Source organism: Heptranchias perlo, chromosome 33, assembly GCF_035084215.1.
Source record: "Heptranchias perlo isolate sHepPer1 chromosome 33, sHepPer1.hap1, whole genome shotgun sequence".
Taxonomy (NCBI): domain Eukaryota; kingdom Metazoa; phylum Chordata; class Chondrichthyes; order Hexanchiformes; family Hexanchidae; genus Heptranchias; species Heptranchias perlo.
Window position 1 is genome coordinate 4,627,548 of NC_090357.1, and position 19,398 is coordinate 4,646,945.

Sequence of the window (19,398 nt, forward strand, 5' to 3'; positions counted from 1 at the left end):
AAAGTACAAACAAAATTCAATGTTGAAGGGTTAGTGATATACTTTCCCACCAGAATCTAAAAGCTCCGACGATGATGACACCTTCAGTTCTCCCCTTCTCGCTCTGCTTGAGCAAGAGGAAAAGAGGAAGGAGATCAGGAGTGAGAAGAAATCGAAGAAAGGCCTGCTGTTCCAGATCACCAGCGATGATGGGTTTCAGATCCAGTGTGATAATATTGAAGGTAGAGATGATTTACTGACTATTCGTGTAATCATATTAGTGAGGAATTAGTAGAGAGCTGGGTGAAAGAGGGTTTCATCATCCACTTAGAAATTAAACTATTAACAATACATGAGTGCTAGTTTGCATCTGAGATTCTTCACTCCTTTGTGGTGTGATCATAGTCATGCCACTGAGGGAAATTACTGAGCGGAACCTCCTGGTCTTCCCGTTGGATTAAGAATAGTCAGCCCTCGCCTGCTCTCGTACCTCCTTATAATTGGTCCAGAGTGGCATCAATCAGCCACGGCCTGGGCGTAGATGCCACCCATTCTCGATCGCGATTGCTGCACGGCTGTTTTGATTTGATACTTGATTCATTTTGAAACCTAGTAATAAAATACTAAAAGCCGAATGATTTGCAAACCAAACAGAGGTGACAGCAACCAACACTGAGTGCATACTCAACTCCTAAAAGATGAATGATTGAAGGGCAAAAGTACGACAGCACGATGCAGTAGAGATTGGAGATGGCTGGAAAAAGTGTTGGACGAGAACTGCCCAATTGGTCCCTCAGTAGACAGACTAGAGGTGGCAGGAACATACCAAATTCTTCACTCTCTTCCTCCTCCCTGCATTCTCACTGTGTTGAAATCAAAAATCATCACGTAGTCTACCTTCTCTTAACTCTCTCTCCCAAATTTTGTTGTTGCCTAATCCCTGCATCCAGGTTTACTTTTTCTTCTCGCCAGTGGTTCATTGGGTAGCACTCTCGTCTCTGAGTCAGAAGGTCGTGGGCTCAAGTCCCACTCCAGAGATTAGAGTACAAAATCCACGCCCACACTCCACTGCAGTACTGAGAGAGCGCTGCACTGTCAGAGGTGCAGCCTTTTGGATGAGCCGTTAAACCGAGGCCCCGTCTGTCCTGTCAGATGGACGTAAATTATCCCATGGCACTATTTCGAAGAAGAGCAGGGAAGATCTTCCCGGTGTCCTGGCCAACATTTATCCTCAACCAACATCACTAAAACAGATTATATGGTCATTATCACATTGGTGGGACCGTACTGTGCGCAAATTGGCTGTCGCGTTTCCCTACATTACTGCAGTGACTACCCTTCAAAAGTACTTAATTGGCTGTAAAGTGCTTTGGGGCGTCCTAAAGTGTGAAAAGTGCTATATAAAATGCACGTCATTTTTTACTTTTTTCAACATTGATGGTGTCATGCACTATGGTGTCTTGGCCCATTATCTGGGTTTCTAATTGAAAAACAATCCAAGCCTTCTGAGTTTATGGTGTCTGTGTGGTTTTGGGTGTCTGATATTAAGAGTGGAAACATGGATCTGCCTAGATTCTGAGGAACTGTGGATCTTGCTGCAATGGTAGAAAAAATAAATCAGTCCAACTCGTTTTACCTTAATTACTGTAAACTTCTTTTTGTAGAAGGGTGGAAGGTGCTGACTGACAAAGTACAGGAAGCTCGGTCCAATGCCCGCCTGAAGCACATATCATTTTCTGGTAAGTGCTGTTTACTGTGAAGAGAATTCTACCTGTGAGGTGTCTGTTAGAAAGCAAAGATTTTACACTTGGAACTGGGAGAATCTACATGAGAAAGAGCAGCTAAGCTAACATTCACCCCAGCTACTAGAAACCGCAGCCCCTCCACTATTCAGTAATCAGTGACTCCAGTCCACCCACCGTGAGTAGACATGTCAGAATCATCCCCATGACTGTCCGTATGGTGAGTTCTTGATGTGCTTGTTATGGAGGTGAAAGCCTTGCCCTTTGGGAGGGAGGGAAGGAAGTCAACCCTCATCATGCTGCATTCCAGTGCCATTGGTATCAACCAAGTCCCAGAAGCCAGGAAACTTGTCCTCCCCTTGAGTGGAGAATCATGCATGGTGTGGGAGAAGATAACTAACGAAATAGATGAGAGTTGGGACTTTAATATATACTGTGCTATTAGTGTGTATTTATATTTGTAAAAGTTTGTTCCTAAAGCTTTAAAGACTCTTCATTGTGCTTTTGATATGCAGTAATTACATTTTGCACAATATATAAAATATATTTGCTGTTCCCCGATTGTTATTTTTCAATCGCATTTTGACTGTTCATTGTCATACAGCGGGCTTTCTTGTGCATGCTTTCTTGCTTAGCCATGATGATAGAAGCTCTCTCAGGACCAGCTGCGATCTGTGCTTGGCCCATGTTGTTTTGCCCAGACAGGATCACCGATGATATTTTCTTACAGTAGATTTGACAAAATGAGAATGGTCAAATTGAATTGTTGATCAGGGTTTTAGCCAATGCTCTCTGACTGAGGGTCCTGGTGTCTAGTGCTGCCAGGCCGCTTATAAGCATGTGTTAGTTTTTACTTTTGTTTTGCATTTGCAGCGATAAATGGACTGAAAATGCTGGGTATTTCTCACGATGCAGTGGTGTTCCTAATCGAGCAGCTTTATGGAGCCAAACGCTGCAAGAATTATAGCTTCAAGTTCCACAAACACCAAGATGTGGATGAGCTTCCTATCAATCCACACGGATCAGCAAGGGCCGAAATACATCAAAGGTAAACACTAAGGTAGAAGCTTACATTCGAGCTGTTCACTGTTGCACTGAGATTATTACAGTTAGTAAAGTGACTTCTCATTGCTGTTAGTGCCGAGGCATTAGATTAGCAGTGGCTAGTGTTGATGACAAGAGTTTCATTAGAAGAAATTTTTTCGATGCATTTTAAAATGTAATTTCCTTCCCAACCTTTTGCTCCTCTCATTACCTTTTTGTTCTTCCCCATCCCCTCCCCCAACATGCAGAGTTTCAGATCTTTCTGTATCATCAAATGCTAGGCAAGAGAGAGAGAACATAATTTACTTGCACAGACACAACATCTCCAAAAGTCTAATATAAGAAACATAGATGAAGGATCATGCCCGCAGTGCAGGATTCTATCACAGCTGAAAAGAAGAGAGCTGAGGTACATCGGGAAGTGGTGATTAGGTGATGCCAGTTCTTGGTTTAAGGGTACATTGCAAGAGGAAGAGAGAGTTGAGGAGGGCTAGGAGTGCTGCAGTTTTGAGGTCCTGGGATAGAGGGTTGGGGACAGCATGATGAGTATTGATTTCAACACAGTGAAGGATGCAAGGTTCATAATGTATGTCACTACCATGGTTGAAGAAGTACCAATAAGTGACTCCCAGCTTGCATTTTGAAAGCCTGTAGATAGTATGTTTGGCTAAAGAAAGAACGACTTATATTTAAAAAGCACCTTATCACATGGTGAAAGTGTTGCAAAGGGATTCACAAAATGTCATTGCTTTATTTTTATGCACACAGGAAGTCAGCATTTGACATGTTCAATTTTTTGGCTTCAAAACATCGGCAGCCACCAGACTATTGCCCCAACGAAGAGGAGGAAGAGGAGGTGCAGCTTAAATCAGCACGGTGGGCTCCAGGAGTTGGATAGTCATACTTACACATCCAGCATGTTATATGTAAAAACTTCAAAGTTACTGTGAGGCAGAAACTGAATATATGAAAAGAATATCATCATTTAAAAATCTCTAACATTTTGCCCAAAGGTGTATAAATTTGCAAACAGTCACATAATAGATCAGGTTTGTACAGTAAGAGTATGTTGTTGGGTAACGGTATCAAGGGATATGGAGTTGAGGTGCAGATCTGCCATGATCTAATTGAATGGCGGAGCAGGCTCGAGGGGCTGAATGGCCTACCCCTGTTCCTATGTTCCTCACAAATAGAGATGGTATTAAAAAAAAATGTGAATGCAGATGTGCACAACAGGTCAGTCAGTTAAAAGAGAAAAATTCACATTTTAGGTATTAAACCTTCTTCAGGACTTTTTTAAACATTTCACAGAATGAGAATGTTTGTCAAGGCAGCGTGGAATTGTGGTTTATATCTCACGGGTGGGCTCAACCAATAACTAAAGCAAGTGACTTGTGGCAGGTGATTTGGTACAACTTACATCTGCTCATTTGCAGTGCCTCGGAGACTCCTTATTCAATATGGCGACACTGGGGCAGCAATTGTACAACACAAAACTATGGCAATTTGCACGATGATGTGCCATTCCAGATCACTTGCACTATTGATAACTCAAGAGCAGCTAATTTCTTATGGTTATGTACAGTGCCACTATTCATATAAGAGTATATTTTCTGGTTGGTGAAGTTCAGGTACGAATTCTTGATGTGCTCGTATTAATTCTTCTGTGTACTATTTTTCAGCAGGTGTGGAAAAGTTTATTTTTAGCACTTATACCTAAAGTATGCCAGTCAGAAAATCCCTAACCCCATAATTTTTTTATATCACACATTGGGTAAATATTTAAAGTTAAATGTAAGGTTATTTCACTGTGTTTCAGAAGATAAATTGTAGGCAAAGATGTAAATTGGAAGTGGGAATTAAATTGAGCTGAGCACTACTTGTCATTCTATTCCTCAATTGAGGCGCATTCTCCAAGAAATGAAGAAAATATTTTTGAGGAGACACTTGTGTGTAATATAAATCGAGTCTCATTGTGAGCTGATAACAATAATTTCTTATTCTCTTCGATCTTGTAGACGGGCAACAAGCATGGACCTTCCCATGGCCATGCGATTCAGGCACTTGAAAAAGACGTCAAAGGAAGCAGTTGGTGTCTACCGGTAAGAGAAAAAGTAATTCTACACAACGTGCCAGGTTTATAATGGTGCTTTTAAGCTACAGGTGGAATGGTGAACCAACTTGCTTCATTATGTTGTATCAGTGCTGGCTTTTTCACGAAATTATAATTGGTTGTGCTGTTGAATTTGCACCAACCTGAAACATGTCACGGCCCACAAAAAGAAAGGTAAAATCAATACTGGGAGATTTTTATGAAGCTTTCTGTATGAACTTCAAACTCTAAGCTCAACTGGCTACACAATAGCTCCAGAAAGATGGAATGAGAACCTTATTTGGAGGCCACAATCTCAAACTGCATGTTACTTAAATGCTAAATATAAAGAGCTGTCATGACTAACAACATGGTGGAACAGGCTCAGTGGGTCAAATGACCTGCTGCTTTTGTATACACTACAAGTAGATACAAGTGCTCAACACTCCAGTGTTGTATAAGTATATGTTGGCTCCATACCAAGGGCTTTGTGCAGAATAAATTGTTATGTGGGCAGCACTACCTACCTGGGGATTTGTTTTTTTTTAAAATTAAGTTGCCAGTTCCCAGTGACTATCCTGATATCACCTTTCTAGATGTATATCTGATTATCCATTTAGCTGCTTATCTGAGGGTCTCCTGCATAAAACCAGTTGTTTGTTTTATGGCTGATCTTTGAACTTGCGTTAGTTGGGATCTGACTGGAGGCTATCAAAATTAATTTAATTTAGGATCCTTAACATTTACCAGCAGAGAGAAGATTTGTATCTCCAGGCAGGATTTAAACCCAGATTGTAAGAGGCAAACAGGCAGGGTTTTAAAACACAAAGGCTTCATCAGAGAGAGGAGATATAAGAACATAAGAAAATCCAAAGTGAGAACAGACCATTAAACCCCAGTGCCACTTCATCAAGAGCCTATATATGATTATTCTATCATGGGTTTCCTTCCCACTGCACCTGTGAATTCCCTACTTTAGCGAGTTCTGAAGATAGGAAGCTAGCTTCCCTGATCTCTCAGTAAGTAACTTTGATGTTCAGTGTAGAACTCTGAGCCATACAGATGAGGACGGTTTTAGGTACCATCTGTGCTGAATTAGACAAAACGAGCGTGATCCTAAATGGATTATCAAATTAATCAGAAGTGAAAAACAGAGGAAGGGCATCCACTATCTATAGAGATGGGCAATAAATGCTGGCCTTGCTAGCAATGCCCACACCCCAAGAATAAATATTTTTAAAATACTGCAGGGGGAAACGTGAAGGGGTTCACAGGGATGAATATAGGAACATGTAGAAATATATTAAAAGGGTGGTTGGAGGGGCTAAGAGAGACCTGAAAAAAAAAATCATAGTTTCAGATGTAAAACATAACAGTAAGAAATTCGTTCAGTACTTTAACAGTAAGATGGCAGTCTGAGAAGATGTAAGAACTGAAAAATATGCAAGCTGGCTTGAAACAGATGGTGAGCAGAAGACAGTTCATATCCTGAATGATTACTTCCTCCAAGTACTTAAGGGAAGTCATGATCAGCACCCATCCCTAAGTATCAGTAACTTAAGTTGAATTAATGACTGATATAAAAGAGCTGGAAATCATGGACAGGCTAAAAGGGCTCAAAACAGATACAGCTCCCAGGGCTAAATGGTATTTACAGACCTATTAATCTTACTTCAATGCCATTTAAAATAATAGAATTGATTATCAAAACTTAAGGGTTATTTATATAGCAATGATATAGTAAACAGCAGTCAGCTTGGATTTAGAAGGGAACTTTTTTATTGAGGAAGTGTCATCTCAGATAGAATGAGGTGGTGTATCCAGACTTCCAAAAACCATTTGTTGAAATTCCACACTAAAGGCAACTACTTAAGCTCAAAGCTTTGGTGATTCAGGATAAACCTTGAGAATAGATAAAGCACTGTCCAAGGGGTAGAAAACAGCAGTAATTCTTAGAGGAGTTATGTCAGGGAGGGGAGGAGATGCTTAGTAGAGTACCCCACGGCACGCTATTGGCCTAGATTGAGAAATTCAGTGCAAATTGGTTAACTTTGCAGAAGATGCCAAACTAGGAGGGTGGGTGATTCCGAAGGAGAAGCTCAGGGAAATATAAAATGATTTGGACAAAATAAGTAAATGGGCAGAACAGTGGCAGATGAAATTTAATACAGACAAGTATAAAATACTGCACACAGAAAGTGAGAATGGGCAACATACGTACTCCATGAAAGGTGTTGAAATAATTTACGATTAAGTTGCGAGAAATCAAAGGATTTTAGTCTAGTCGACTCGACACTCAGCATATCCAACCACTGCACAGCAGCAATCAACGAAGCAAATAGAATGCTGAATTATTTAAATAAAACATTAGTATACAAGTCAGAGGAGGCCTTGCTCAAACTGTATTGTGCACTAGTCAGACTGCCCCTTGAGTACGTGTCCAGTTCTGGTCACGCAGACACAAAGGAGATCTTCAGCACAGGAGGCAGTTCAGAGAAGAGTCACGAAGCTGAAGCCTAGTTTGAGGTCTGAGGAAAGATGGGGGAAATTTAGGCAATTCATCTTTGAAAGGAGGAAACTGAGGTGATTTTACGGAGGTATTTACAAGATAGTAAATAGTATGGAAAGGTAAATGTGGAAAATTATCTTAAATTGAATTGCGAGAGTAGGGCAGAGGGATGGATATAAGTCTAAACTATTAAAAGGCAAACTTAAGGCTGATATCATGGAGTTTGCCTTCATACAAAAGGTGATCAACACATGGAATGAATTTACGAGTAGAATAACGGGCAAAAATTCTGGAATTCCTGAAGAAAGTATTGGATGACCCATTGGGGAAACTAAGGTTTTTCTGGATGGATAAAGAAAAATGGGCCGAATGGCCTTCCGGTAATTATCGTATTCTCCACCTGATGCGCTTCAGTGGCCCTGAGCTGAGGAGAGAACTAGTAAGCAATGTCCCTGCTGTTGATCACTATTCAGCAACCCTCGCTGGAGGTGTGTGTGTGTGTCTGTGTGTGTGTGTCTGTACACGTCAGATAAGGACTGATGCTCTTACGATTGAATAGCCTGCCAACACTCACTCTCTAGGCTAACACACACAAAGAATGGCCACTTGGGCACATAGAAGTACATTCCAACAGTCAGTGGCTTCAAGAGAGAGCGGGAAAGATTGGATGGAAAGCAAAGAGAGAGGATTGCTTCATTGCAGGGATAAAAAAGTATTCTTCCTCCCTTTATTGTTATTGTGTGAGGGATTTTTGAATTGGTTGTGTGCTGTTGTAGCTTTTCACCCTTTCAAAATCAGTGTTGGTTTTCATTCTGACCCTAAAAAGAAACCTTTTTAAAATCTCCCGTACTCGCTTTACGCAAACGCATTCAATTCTGCTCGCTAACATGCTGCTTGTGAGCAAGACCAGACTGCATGAGTTACTGCAGTGAAACAGCTAAACCACCACAACCTAGCCAAGATTAAAACTGATGTGATGTCATGAGTTTGATGTTCATAATGTATGATTTTCTTTCTTTTCTTACCACCCATTCCCGTCTTTGTAAATGCTGTAGGTCACCAATCCACGGACGGGGCCTTTTCTGTAAACGAAACATTGATGCAGGTGAGATGGTCATCGAATATTCGGGTAATGTCATTCGATCTGTCCTCACAGACAAACGAGAGAAATATTATGACAGCAAGGTGAGTTTCTAGTGCAGGTTTATGCTAGATTATAACCGCAGGTGCTGGGGATAGCCATCGTGGGAACCGCTGATATTATTTCTCCGCCGTTTAATGAATCCTTTCTGAAATAACGCTATCTTTATGGCATCAGCGACATACCAGCTTCCTCGTGACATAGAACAGCTTATCTGCTGGTGGTGTTTTAACTTGCAGCAACTTTGCAATTCATTTAAAAACTGGTATTGTTTGTGTGTGTGTGTGCATTTTTGCCTGTTGTATGTTCAGTGTGGAGATCAGTGGGGCTGTAGGATGATCACCAATCTGGTCGTGGGACTGGTGGCCCAGTTTGAAACTGGGCAATTTTGGAGAGGCTTTATCTTTCTTCTTCAGATGCTGGACAACTTGCTGTGCATTTCAAACATTTCTTATTTTTATTACAGACTAGATGAAGTACATTATTACAATTTGATTGCTGTTTTGGCCATTGCTTTGATTTTCCTTTTTGGCGCTTTCGCTGTCCCGATCTCGAATGGTGCCTGCATATGCTCTTTTGCCACTGAAACGGTGAAGTGAGTGATTGGATTATGCTGTTCTGTGTTACAATACCTGGCAATGGTATTCTTACTCCGGCCTGATTCACTCAGTTGCACCAAGTTTTATAAAATTGCCAAGCTTCACTTGGGCCTTTGATTGAATTTCGACATGCAGATGTTTATTAATCAATAGTCTAACAGAGTGCGGTGGAGCAAGAGTTTTTGTAAGCTTCAAAATCAGTCCCTCTACTTGTTAATGTGCTAAAAGCTGCGTATAGTGCACATTTCCGTTAAGTGTTACCCATACTTGCTGTGACACTTTTCCCATCACACTTTGTTGATAATACCCCTGTTGATCTAAACTGGGTATCTTCCAACTCAGTGAGAAACACCACAGACTGCTAAAATCTTGTGACTGGGGCATGACCATCACTTCCAGCATCATGCTTCAAAGTGTTAAAAGTATATAAAAAGAGAAAGAGAAAGCAGACTTTCCGAAAGTCACCCCAAGACCCGGAGCTGGGCAATTTATAAGCAGTTACCAATCTACAGAATCTTCCCCCAGCAGTCAGCCCCTAAATGACCTCAGGATGTGCCTGTTTAGACCACTTTGCCACAGAAACTACCTGATCAGGTACGTTAGGGGGACATGCTAGGTTAAACAGCATCATTCTTAGCAGCTAAGCATCGCCACCACTCTTCAGAAGCTGGACTACCCGTGAGTAACACCACAGTACATCAACCTTTTAAAAAAAAACTCTTGTTCCTATTGTTCAGTAAAATTTAATTTAAAAAGTGCTTGAATTGCTTTTGCTTGCTTATGTAGTTGTGGCTGCTTTACGGGAATGAAATGAAACTGTCCACCTTATGATGTCTTATTAGTAACAAAACTAATGTCACTGTGAAGGGGGAGTGGGGTTGTGATTTGCAATGGAAAAGTATGTCGTTAATCACATTAATTATCCCTTAATTCTTATCAGGAAAAAGAAGTCCTGGCAACCTAATTAAATTATCAGAGTTGGAGCTGTGCGTTTAACATAATTTTTGACGTTATGATTTAATTCTGCCTCTTTAATCAATCTGATCAGGTTACATTGTACATTTCACCAACTTCCACAAACACTGACCAGTTTTAAGATGTTTGTATGTATGTATGTGTAAAATAGCAATACCACTTTCATTTATTAAAAAAAAATGATTATCATTATATAGAATTTATAGCACAAACAAGCTATTTGGCCCAAATGGTCCATGCCGGTGTTTATGCTCCACATGAGCCTCCTCCTTCCTTCTTCATCTAACTCTTAGCAGCATAACCTTCTATTCCTTTCTCCCTCATTTGTTTATCTAGCTTCCCCTTAAATGTATCTGTGCTATTCGCCTCATGCGCTCCATGTGGTAGTGAGTTCCACATCCTAACCGCTCTCTGGGTAAAGAAGTTTCTCCTGAATTCCCTATTGGATTTATTAGTGACGATCTTATATTTATGGCCCCTAGTTTTGGCCTCCCCCACAAGTGGAAACATCTTCTCTACGTCTACCCTATCAAACCCTTTCATAATTTCAATTGCTTTTGGTCAGGTCACCCCTCAGCCTTTTTTCTAGAGAAAAGATCCTCAGCCTGTACAATCTTTCCTGATAGGTATAACTTCTCAGTTCTGGTATCTTCATGGTAAATCTTTTTTGCACCTTCTCCAGTGCCTCCATATCCTTTTCATAATATGGAGACCAGAACTGTGCGCAGTGCTTAAGTGTTAGATCCCACTGTTGACCAGTAAGGTTAGAGCATCACCTGGTGTTTCACTGACCGTTGCAGAGCCTCAGGTCCTGGGTCTTTGCTGAGTCACCTGGAGCAACAATTGGCCACAGCATTCCTGGGCTATGAATGAGAAGAGTCTGCCAGGGCTTCTGCTCCAGACCAAACTGGAAAGTGCACTGTTTGGAAATTGAACGAGAGCATCGTCAAGCTTGGCTGTGATGCTCCCCTGGTCAAGTGCCCTGCTGGCACTCATTGCCTAGACACGCACTCGGGTAAGGTAACAGTGGGCTGCTAAGGCCCATGTACCCCAGCAAGAGGTAGCGTCTTGAGGAGAGGAGGGAAGAAAATTGGGGGGAGGGGGGGAAAGCCTGTTGGTCAGACTAACATAAAGTTAATTGTTAATTTTCTTTTTCCGTTCTGTTTCCTTTTTGTACCAACAGGGGATCGGTTGCTACATGTTCCGTATTGATGATTACGAGGTTGTGGATGCCACAATGCACGGAAACGCGGCCCGTTTCATCAACCACTCCTGCGAGCCCAATTGCTACTCCAGGGTGATAAACGTGGACGGGCAAAAACATATTGTCATCTTTGCCATGCGAAAGATCTACCGCGGCGAAGAGCTCACGTACGATTACAAGTTCCCAATCGAAGACGCCAGCAACAAACTTCCGTGCAACTGTGGAGCAAAGAAATGCAGGAAGTTCCTGAACTGAAAAAAAAAAATTGAGGAAGAAAGACTAAACTGGTTTTTAAAAAAAAACCCTTGAGGTGACTGTGCCATGATTTTATGGGATTACTGAAAAAAAAAATCCAGGGATGGAAATGGTGGGAAAATTGCATTGCAGTTTGCAACATAAAAATCAACTTGTTACAGCACAGTTTTAAACACTAGTGGCAAAAAAATGTCATTCAAACATATTCATAAATCTCATGGCTTCCGTTACAGGTGTTAAAATACATTGCTAAACTGTGTTGGCTGCTGAGCACTTTCACAACTGCACAGCAGTGTGTTAATCAGTTACTGCGCCATTTCCATCCATAAAATGTACAGTTACATATTTGTCAGGTAGGCGTCCTGAGTGAATAAATTCTTGAGTGCAGCCAACTTTCCAGTCAATTATAGCACCAAGGCAACAAAAAAACCAATTGAAATTCACCCTGAATTAGGAGGGCTACTTGAGCAGAATCTCCTCTCTGCAAAAGAAGGGGGTAAGATCAAGTGTGTGGGAAATGAATATCTAACAGTCATGCACTGGAAAAGGCAGAGGAAATGCAGGGACAACATGCAGTTTTGATCTTTTACTTACGTAGATTATGACCTGGGAGCGGTTTACTTTTTATTGTGATTTAAAATGTGAAGAAAAAATACATTTTCAAATCTGTTCTTGCAGTGACAGCTAGTCCTCAACGGTGGACCGATTATAAATTGGTAGCAGAGGTGGAGCTGACTCGTGACTGTACCCCAGTGCTGGGGAAAGTCCATAGTCCCATAAAATCATTTGAATATGGCAAGATCCCCCTCCCCTTTCCAGGAGGCAGCTATCGCACATTTGATTTTATGTTTAAGCATAGGTGATTTTTTTTTTGAACTCAAGGAATCAATTAGAACGGCAGAATATAGAATTAACACTAACAGGGTAGAAATTCTGCCTGCCACTTGTTTGGATTTTCTTCATGTAATTGTTTTTTTTTGCTTCAAAGTTGTAACTGCTGCACTTGCTAGTGGACCAGCTATTCAAAGGTGAAATTAAGAGAACCATAATGGAAGGAGGCAGGGGAAGGAAACAGTAACCAGGTACACAGAAACTAGACACTGACCTCTTAAGTGGTGGTAAAGCCTGCTAACGTGCACTCAACTCAGTAATCCCTGAAAACCCCGTGCTGTTTACACACACAGCTAGTTGACGTTCACACTACGTGTTTGGAGTGCACTAGTTGTTCAAAAGCACTAATGATGTCATAATGGAACTCTAAGCTTTAAATGGCACCCATTTATTAATAGCAGGAAAAAAAATCACAGTCTGACCTTTTCACTGATATAAACCTATATATTTTTAATTGATGGGTGGGGGAAGGCAGAGAGTTGATGTTTCCAGATTGATGGGATGATATCGTAATTTCTTGACTTTATATAAGAGAAAGATAAACAGACTCGCTCTTCCCCTCCTCTTACAATCTATAAGCTTTATAAACCCAAGCTTGGCATCACCTCACCACTACTCTTTCAACCTTGTTGGTGTCCTGCAAGATGAGCTTTAGCTCTTCACCTGAGTTTCTCCACCAAAAAAAAAGGCACTTCTAGAATATTTTTTGTAATTCTTCAAAATGTACTCACATTGGAGAGCTAGGTGGCAAGGCGTTGCTGAACATCCAACCAAGAGATCAAAGTTTAGACCTATATCTTTATTGGCATTCATGCTTTAATCTTCCTGTAGAAATGAAAGTTTTTGGCAGTCTCTACCTGAGGAACCTTTTGTGTGTATGGAGTTGAAAATGGGGGCATTTGATCATGATGAGGTGGTTTTGCAATTGGACAATGAGTGAATCACAACCTAAAACCAGGGAGCTTAGAAGTTGCCGTGGACGATACTGGTGTACGGATGCTTACCGTGTTCATCTGGCGTTCTTTAAACCATTATTTTAACACAGGCGTTAAATACCTCTGCTAAAATAACAGACAAAGGAAATGCATACGAGCATTTTAAACATCCATCTTCTGGTAACTTCTAGGTTATCTTCTCTGCGTTCCCTCTGCTTAACAGCTGCACTGCGCTGGAGTGTAAAAAAAATAGCAGTTACCGAAAAAATACTTAACGACCATATTCTCTTTCTTTTGTGAATCAGAAAACAATTGTAGAAATGACAAAAATGCTACAATAGCTGACTCCTGGAACATGGGCAAGCTTTTTTGACCAAATGAATGCATCTCGTGGGTTTCTGGCAGTGACTTAAAGTTTGGAGATCTTGATCCCTTATATTTTTGCACTGTGAGCTATTTAGATGAACGCTAAAACTAATGTGTTTTGTACTGACTACAGCGGTGTATCCCATTATTCAGACCACAACCGTATTTCCAGGTCTCACATTATCCAACTATTAGCCATACCTCATGTATTCCATTACCCAGAATACAGATGTATCTCCTATTATCCAAACTGTCTGAAGTTTTAAAGAAAAGGCTTGGCTGATCAGGAAGTTGTGTTTTATGTAAAGGGGCACAGTCTTCATTTTAAAACAAAAAGTGTCACTTAGCCGCCCCCTTCCCCATTTCCATTCTGCTGTTCCTCCATATCGACAAAGACGGTGCCCCTTTAAGCAATAATTGACAGCTAGCCAGACTGATGGAAGGAAGACTGTGTCAGGACGAGTTTTTCCCTGGTTTGGTTCGTGCTGTCCATTATTGCTACTTGGTTATACCTCTGGACAAAAATTGGGTTGGGGATTATTCTTCTTCTTCATGTTGGTTTGTCTTCACTCAGTTGCTGCTGCTTAACGACATCCATCTGCCACCAGCCTTTTGGGACCATGTTCCTCGCTGCTATGAGATCAGCTTGTTACTTGAGGGTACCCTCACTCATACAGAGGTATTAACAGTTATGTGAGAAAGGACAGGGTTCACTTGAGAAGCACAATGCACTGCACCAAGTGCATGGTGGAATCGCCAGGGCAGCATACTTACAGCACAAGGGAAACGGGCCTTCTGAGTGTGGTGTTAATGTTCAGGTAATGGGGGTTCTACTGGAAGGGGGGGGGTGGGGGGGGTTTTCTGTATGCACTGACAGTCATGAAGACAGAATCCGATATGCTGTACTAATGACTGCTGGCTAGTTTGACGCACAATACCTAGCTATTAAGAACTTGGGTTGTCATTATATTTTTAGTTAGTTCGCGTGTTACCAAACAGCCGCAGGCCACCTCTATGATAGAAAGGAAATCTTGACTAGCAGTGGACAATTTGGTTACTGTATTTCCTGGCACAGCCCTCTACTGCATTGCAGGGCACTTCAAAAAGGGGGCAAAGATTTGATTACCATATTTTATTGCCATTTTATTCATAAAATCTTGTTTTTATTTCCTGTTGATCTTAATTTTTTTTAAATAATTGAAGGAATATATGAAGCATCAGTTTGCAGTCCCAGTAAGAATCTTAACATGTACAATTTACAGCAGTTATTGCTAAGTAATTTTTAATTATGTGGGTTTTAAAAAAGGTTTTAAAGTAGTATTGTAGATGATTCATAACCTTTGTTGTATGGTTGGGGCTTAAGAGATTGTCTTTAAGGTCCTTACTTCCACTCAAAAAATATGTAGTTTTTCATTGAAAGGAGTGGCTGGGTAGTTGTGATACCTATTTGTACGGGCTTTCAATATTCTTTTGGTCCCATTCCCCAGATTCTTCATTGAGTTGGTGAGAATGCTGCGTTAAATAAAATATAATTTCAAACAATGTGGAATAAATGCGCTAACCATGAGCAGAATCATATGATTCTCAGAATGCAATATAAGCCTTTAATTTGAGAGTGGGCCAAAGCCTGGATTAAGCACTACCCCTTCAGGGTGCAAGTGACTTATCATGTTCTCCTCAATGTAATGGGGGTTTGGCATGCTTTTAGAATGCAACGTTTATCTAGTGTAGTTTTAATGCAGTGGATTCCAGGGTGTCAACTCCGTGACCTCCCCCTCGTCGAACTTATACCTAAAACCCCAACTGTGTGTCACTTAATGAAATGCTGTATCGTGTTCATTCAGAAGGGGGGGGGGGGGGGGAGTGGCCTTTGTAATTTTACCAAGACCCACACTCCAACAAAAAGGAAGTAAATTGACAAAAAGTGTATTTAAATCGATAGGAATTCGCAGAGATTTTAAATAGTACTTTTTATCCAGCCAGTGCAGAGTGGGATTTTATAGTGACTGTGGGCAGTGAGTTATAACACTGAACAAAGATTATTATAGATGTTCTCTCCAGCTCACACTATCTATAACCCCAGCGGAGATTTAAAAAAACAAATCATTTGTATTTATTTGAAACTCATTTGAATATATAGGAAACTTGAATATAATTGTATTTTTTTAAAAAAAACAAGCAGAATGGGAGGAGGGAGGAGATAATAATTCAAAAAAAAGGTTAAAGATGAAAGTGGCATCACAGCAGAGCCAGGTGGTGACAGTCTGAGTATGTGTACCAAAGTTTTGATTCATAGGAAGAAATGAATCATTGCAGTTCTAGATATCTCTTGCAGGTTGTGCCCCCTCCTTTGTAACTAGCTCACCGCCCTCTTAATTCACAGCCAAGACACAGAATAGTTGAGCACCCAACTAACCAGGGCAGCTGGGGCATATGAACGGAGGACTCCGATGTCTTTTAATCCCCTTTTTTTAAGTTTTGTGGGTTTTTTACTTTTCCACCAAATACAGATTTTTGTCTTTGGCGTTAACTGTACTAACAGCAGGCTGCGGCCAGGCCAGTAATGCGGGATTCGGTGTTCCTTCTTAAAACCGGTACCGTTTGCTTTTCCCCCATAACTGTGGCCCCTAACAAGCATGAGAGATGGGGGAAAACGGGCATTCCGCTAATAGGAATTTGACTCTCCCTTTGTTTCTACACCATTGATGAAACCCTTTAAACTTTTTTACATGGTTAAATGCCTGCAGGCCCCCCACCTTTAGCCAGGTTTTGCGGAGCATGGGGGAAAACGTGGCAAGTCGGAAGAGATGACTAGTCGCTAATTCGCTTTTGTTTACAGATGTCGCTGCTTTTTAGTCTATGTGGCTGGTCAAACCTTGGGAATAAAGCTGCCGTGCATCCCTTTGTGTTGGTTTTCACAGGCAGTTAAACTTTTAAACCATTATAACCCGCACCATACAGTGTATATAATTAAGTGCCAGGTTATTATTTTTTAAAGTTAAGAGATTTATAGACAACTTAGCTGAAGTTTAAGGACCTGCCAATTAACAATTGAAAATACTGCCATAGTGCATATATATATTTTTTTATTACAGTTTATTTATTTAATTTGGGGTCTTTTTGTTGACTATGTACTCTGTGCAGCTACCTATAGTTTGAGGGTGCTGCTCAATAAATGGGATTATCCCGTACACTGCTCACTCCAAGTGCTGGACTGAGTTCAACAAGGACACTTGATATGGGGCGATGCAGGCTTCTCATAGACAGTTTATCCCAATGAATGAAGAGCCACGTAGATCCGCACAAACCTCCTTTTTCTTTGTGGGTGGGGGTGATGCAGTGGAGGGTGAACTTGTTTCTCGGACATCGATGCCAGTTGCCGGATTGGCCTCTGGCTGGAGGCACATCTGTAATGAGATGTCCATATTCCTTCCCCGTGAGGTTTGATGCTGTACCTCTTCAGCACAGCCCAGCCAGCATCTGTCAGAACTAGCTGCATTAGAACCGAGCGTATCCTTCTGAGCGACATCCATGACGCTTGATCTTCATTTTAAACACCAAAGTTTAAAAAAAAAACTATTTCGTAAGGTTCACTTTATACAGTTAGTGTCTTTGTAGAACGGCTGAATTTTTTTTGTGACGAGATTGGCGAGCCGCCACTACGCAAATGGGTTCCAGCTTAGCGGGCAGAACAGTCAAAGCCAGAACCCACTCTGTCTTTGTTATTAGCAATCCACGACAAGAGACGCACTTACAGAGGGTGCTGGTCCGTTGTCTTCTCATCTATAGAAACAGCTGTTGTGTTTCCTTTCCCTGCTGGAGCACTTTGCTATCCTATCCTGCAGCAGGATTGGTACTGATGAAAGCTCTGCTCACAGCAGAGTGGAAGATTGCAGTCCAGACACCATGGAACAACGTCAGGCTCAAGCCCATGAGCATCTGGCAAGGAGGGACTCTTAAGTTTTTAAAAAAACTATAAAATGGTTTAACATCTTCCCCTTTGCAACCCAACACAGTGGGACACAGCAGTTTTAAAATGAATGTATCTTTTTTCTAATGACTGAACTTATTAAAAGAAGTGTTTTTTTTAAATGAATGAAACACCATAAAGTTTGTTCAATGAGGTACAAAATCCCATCTGAAAAAAGCGGGTTATTTTGAAGGGCTGGTTCTCGTCTTGTCTCTTTAGCATCCATTTCAAAGCAATACGATGTTTACAGTAAATCTGTAGAAATCATGTAAAACCATCATGTCTTGTTAGTTTAAAAGTACATAGTTCTGGGTCCTAGTTCAAAAAGAAATAACAGTGAGGGGGATGCAGAATCATCTACAATTTCTGAAATTGTTTTCAGAGAACATAATGCTCTGGTGATACTCCCCAAGATTTTTAAATATTTAAACACTATTGCAGCTTGTTTTTTTAATTGTCTCAAAAACTGATGGCTGACTATATAACTACTAGATGGGGTGGGGGGAAATATACTTTTTAAATTATTTTTAAAAAGTTGGGGTACACATTGTGTCTGTGCATCCTTGTTCTCTGTGACTAGGACGCTTGCTTTTCCCCCATACCCAACCGGAACGGAATTATATTTATATGTGTGTTTTTCCGTTAATGTGAATATATTTTTTATGTCTCTTTGAGATAAATACACAAAGAAGTGGTAGATGTAAAATGTTCCGGGTCAGAAAAACCGTACGTGAGAAATTTGTTTTATTTTTTATTCATGACGAGGCAAATTGTAAACCTTTTTTTAATTATTTTTTCATTTTTTTTTGTTCCTGTAAATTGTTATTTTTTACATTGCTCTTGCAAAACATCATCTTTAAAAAAATCTGATTAGTGCATCAGTGTTAAAACCATATCATGGTAATGAAGGTAATTTTAATTATTAAGAAAAACTGAAAGCTATGCTAAAGAATGAATGTAAAAAAAAAATGTACATAGTTGTAAAAAAATGTTTCTAAGCGTCATTTTCTATGCACTTTTTTATTTAAGTGATAGTTTAATTAATAAACATGTCCAGTTTATCCTTGGAGATACTTTAAATATATTTTGTGTATTTCATGTGGGTTTGTTTTTTTTAAAAACATTTTTCTCGCTACCCTTCTGTCCCACACTTTGGTATGGTTCCTCTGGTGCTGACAGTTCCCTGGCATCTCACCTAAATGACTGGTCTTCATGTGTGAGCGTAGACGGAGAGTATTGGTAGATTGTGACATTATGGAGGCATCACAGTGGAGTCTCGTTCCTATCTGAATTTTCCACCGCCACCGTCCCAGAGGAGCTAAATCCAATTTCAGCAGCTCTCTGTGCTTGTGCTGAGAGCAACTAACCCAGCACAGATGGGGAGATCAAACTGTGGACCTTTCTGTTCTGTGTGGCTCGGACACATGTTGGGCAGTGCATTTACCCCTATTGGGCATCGGGGTGCTGTGTTGTGTACTTGGGTCAGTAGGGGGTTACGCTCAGTGCTGCATGATACGTGTAAAACTATAGGGTTAGTGGGCAGGGCTCACTGACTGTTGTACGAGTGGAAGGACACAGGTAGGTTTAAAAGAATAATTCCCCACACGTTTTAATCTCGGGCATTCCTTTACAGTAGGGAAAATGAAAATCTCCCTGGGTTTCTTATTTGCCTCCTCATAACAAGTTCTAGCACAGC

The 19,398-nt window shown here is 40.8% G+C and overlaps 1 protein-coding gene across 3 annotated transcripts in view; it reads left to right on the top strand.

Moving 5' to 3' along the window:
• Positions 1-18,767, top strand: part of kmt2a (lysine (K)-specific methyltransferase 2A) — a 129,826-nt gene extending 111,059 nt beyond the window's left edge. For 2 of the 3 annotated variants that reach the window (XM_067970890.1, XM_067970891.1), the window contains exons 30-36: positions 54-221; positions 1,644-1,718; positions 2,595-2,769; positions 3,534-3,641; positions 4,784-4,867; positions 8,422-8,551; positions 11,265-18,767. In XM_067970890.1, the coding sequence (XP_067826991.1) occupies positions 54-221; positions 1,644-1,718; positions 2,595-2,769; positions 3,534-3,641; positions 4,784-4,867; positions 8,422-8,551; positions 11,265-11,540 (1,016 nt within the window). In that variant the 3' untranslated portion in view covers positions 11,541-18,767. The remainder of the gene's footprint in view (positions 1-53; positions 222-1,643; positions 1,719-2,594; positions 2,770-3,533; positions 3,642-4,783; positions 4,868-8,421; positions 8,552-11,264) is intronic. The other variant, XM_067970892.1, reaches the window with a different exon arrangement.
• Positions 18,768-19,398: the final 631 nt, after the last annotated feature.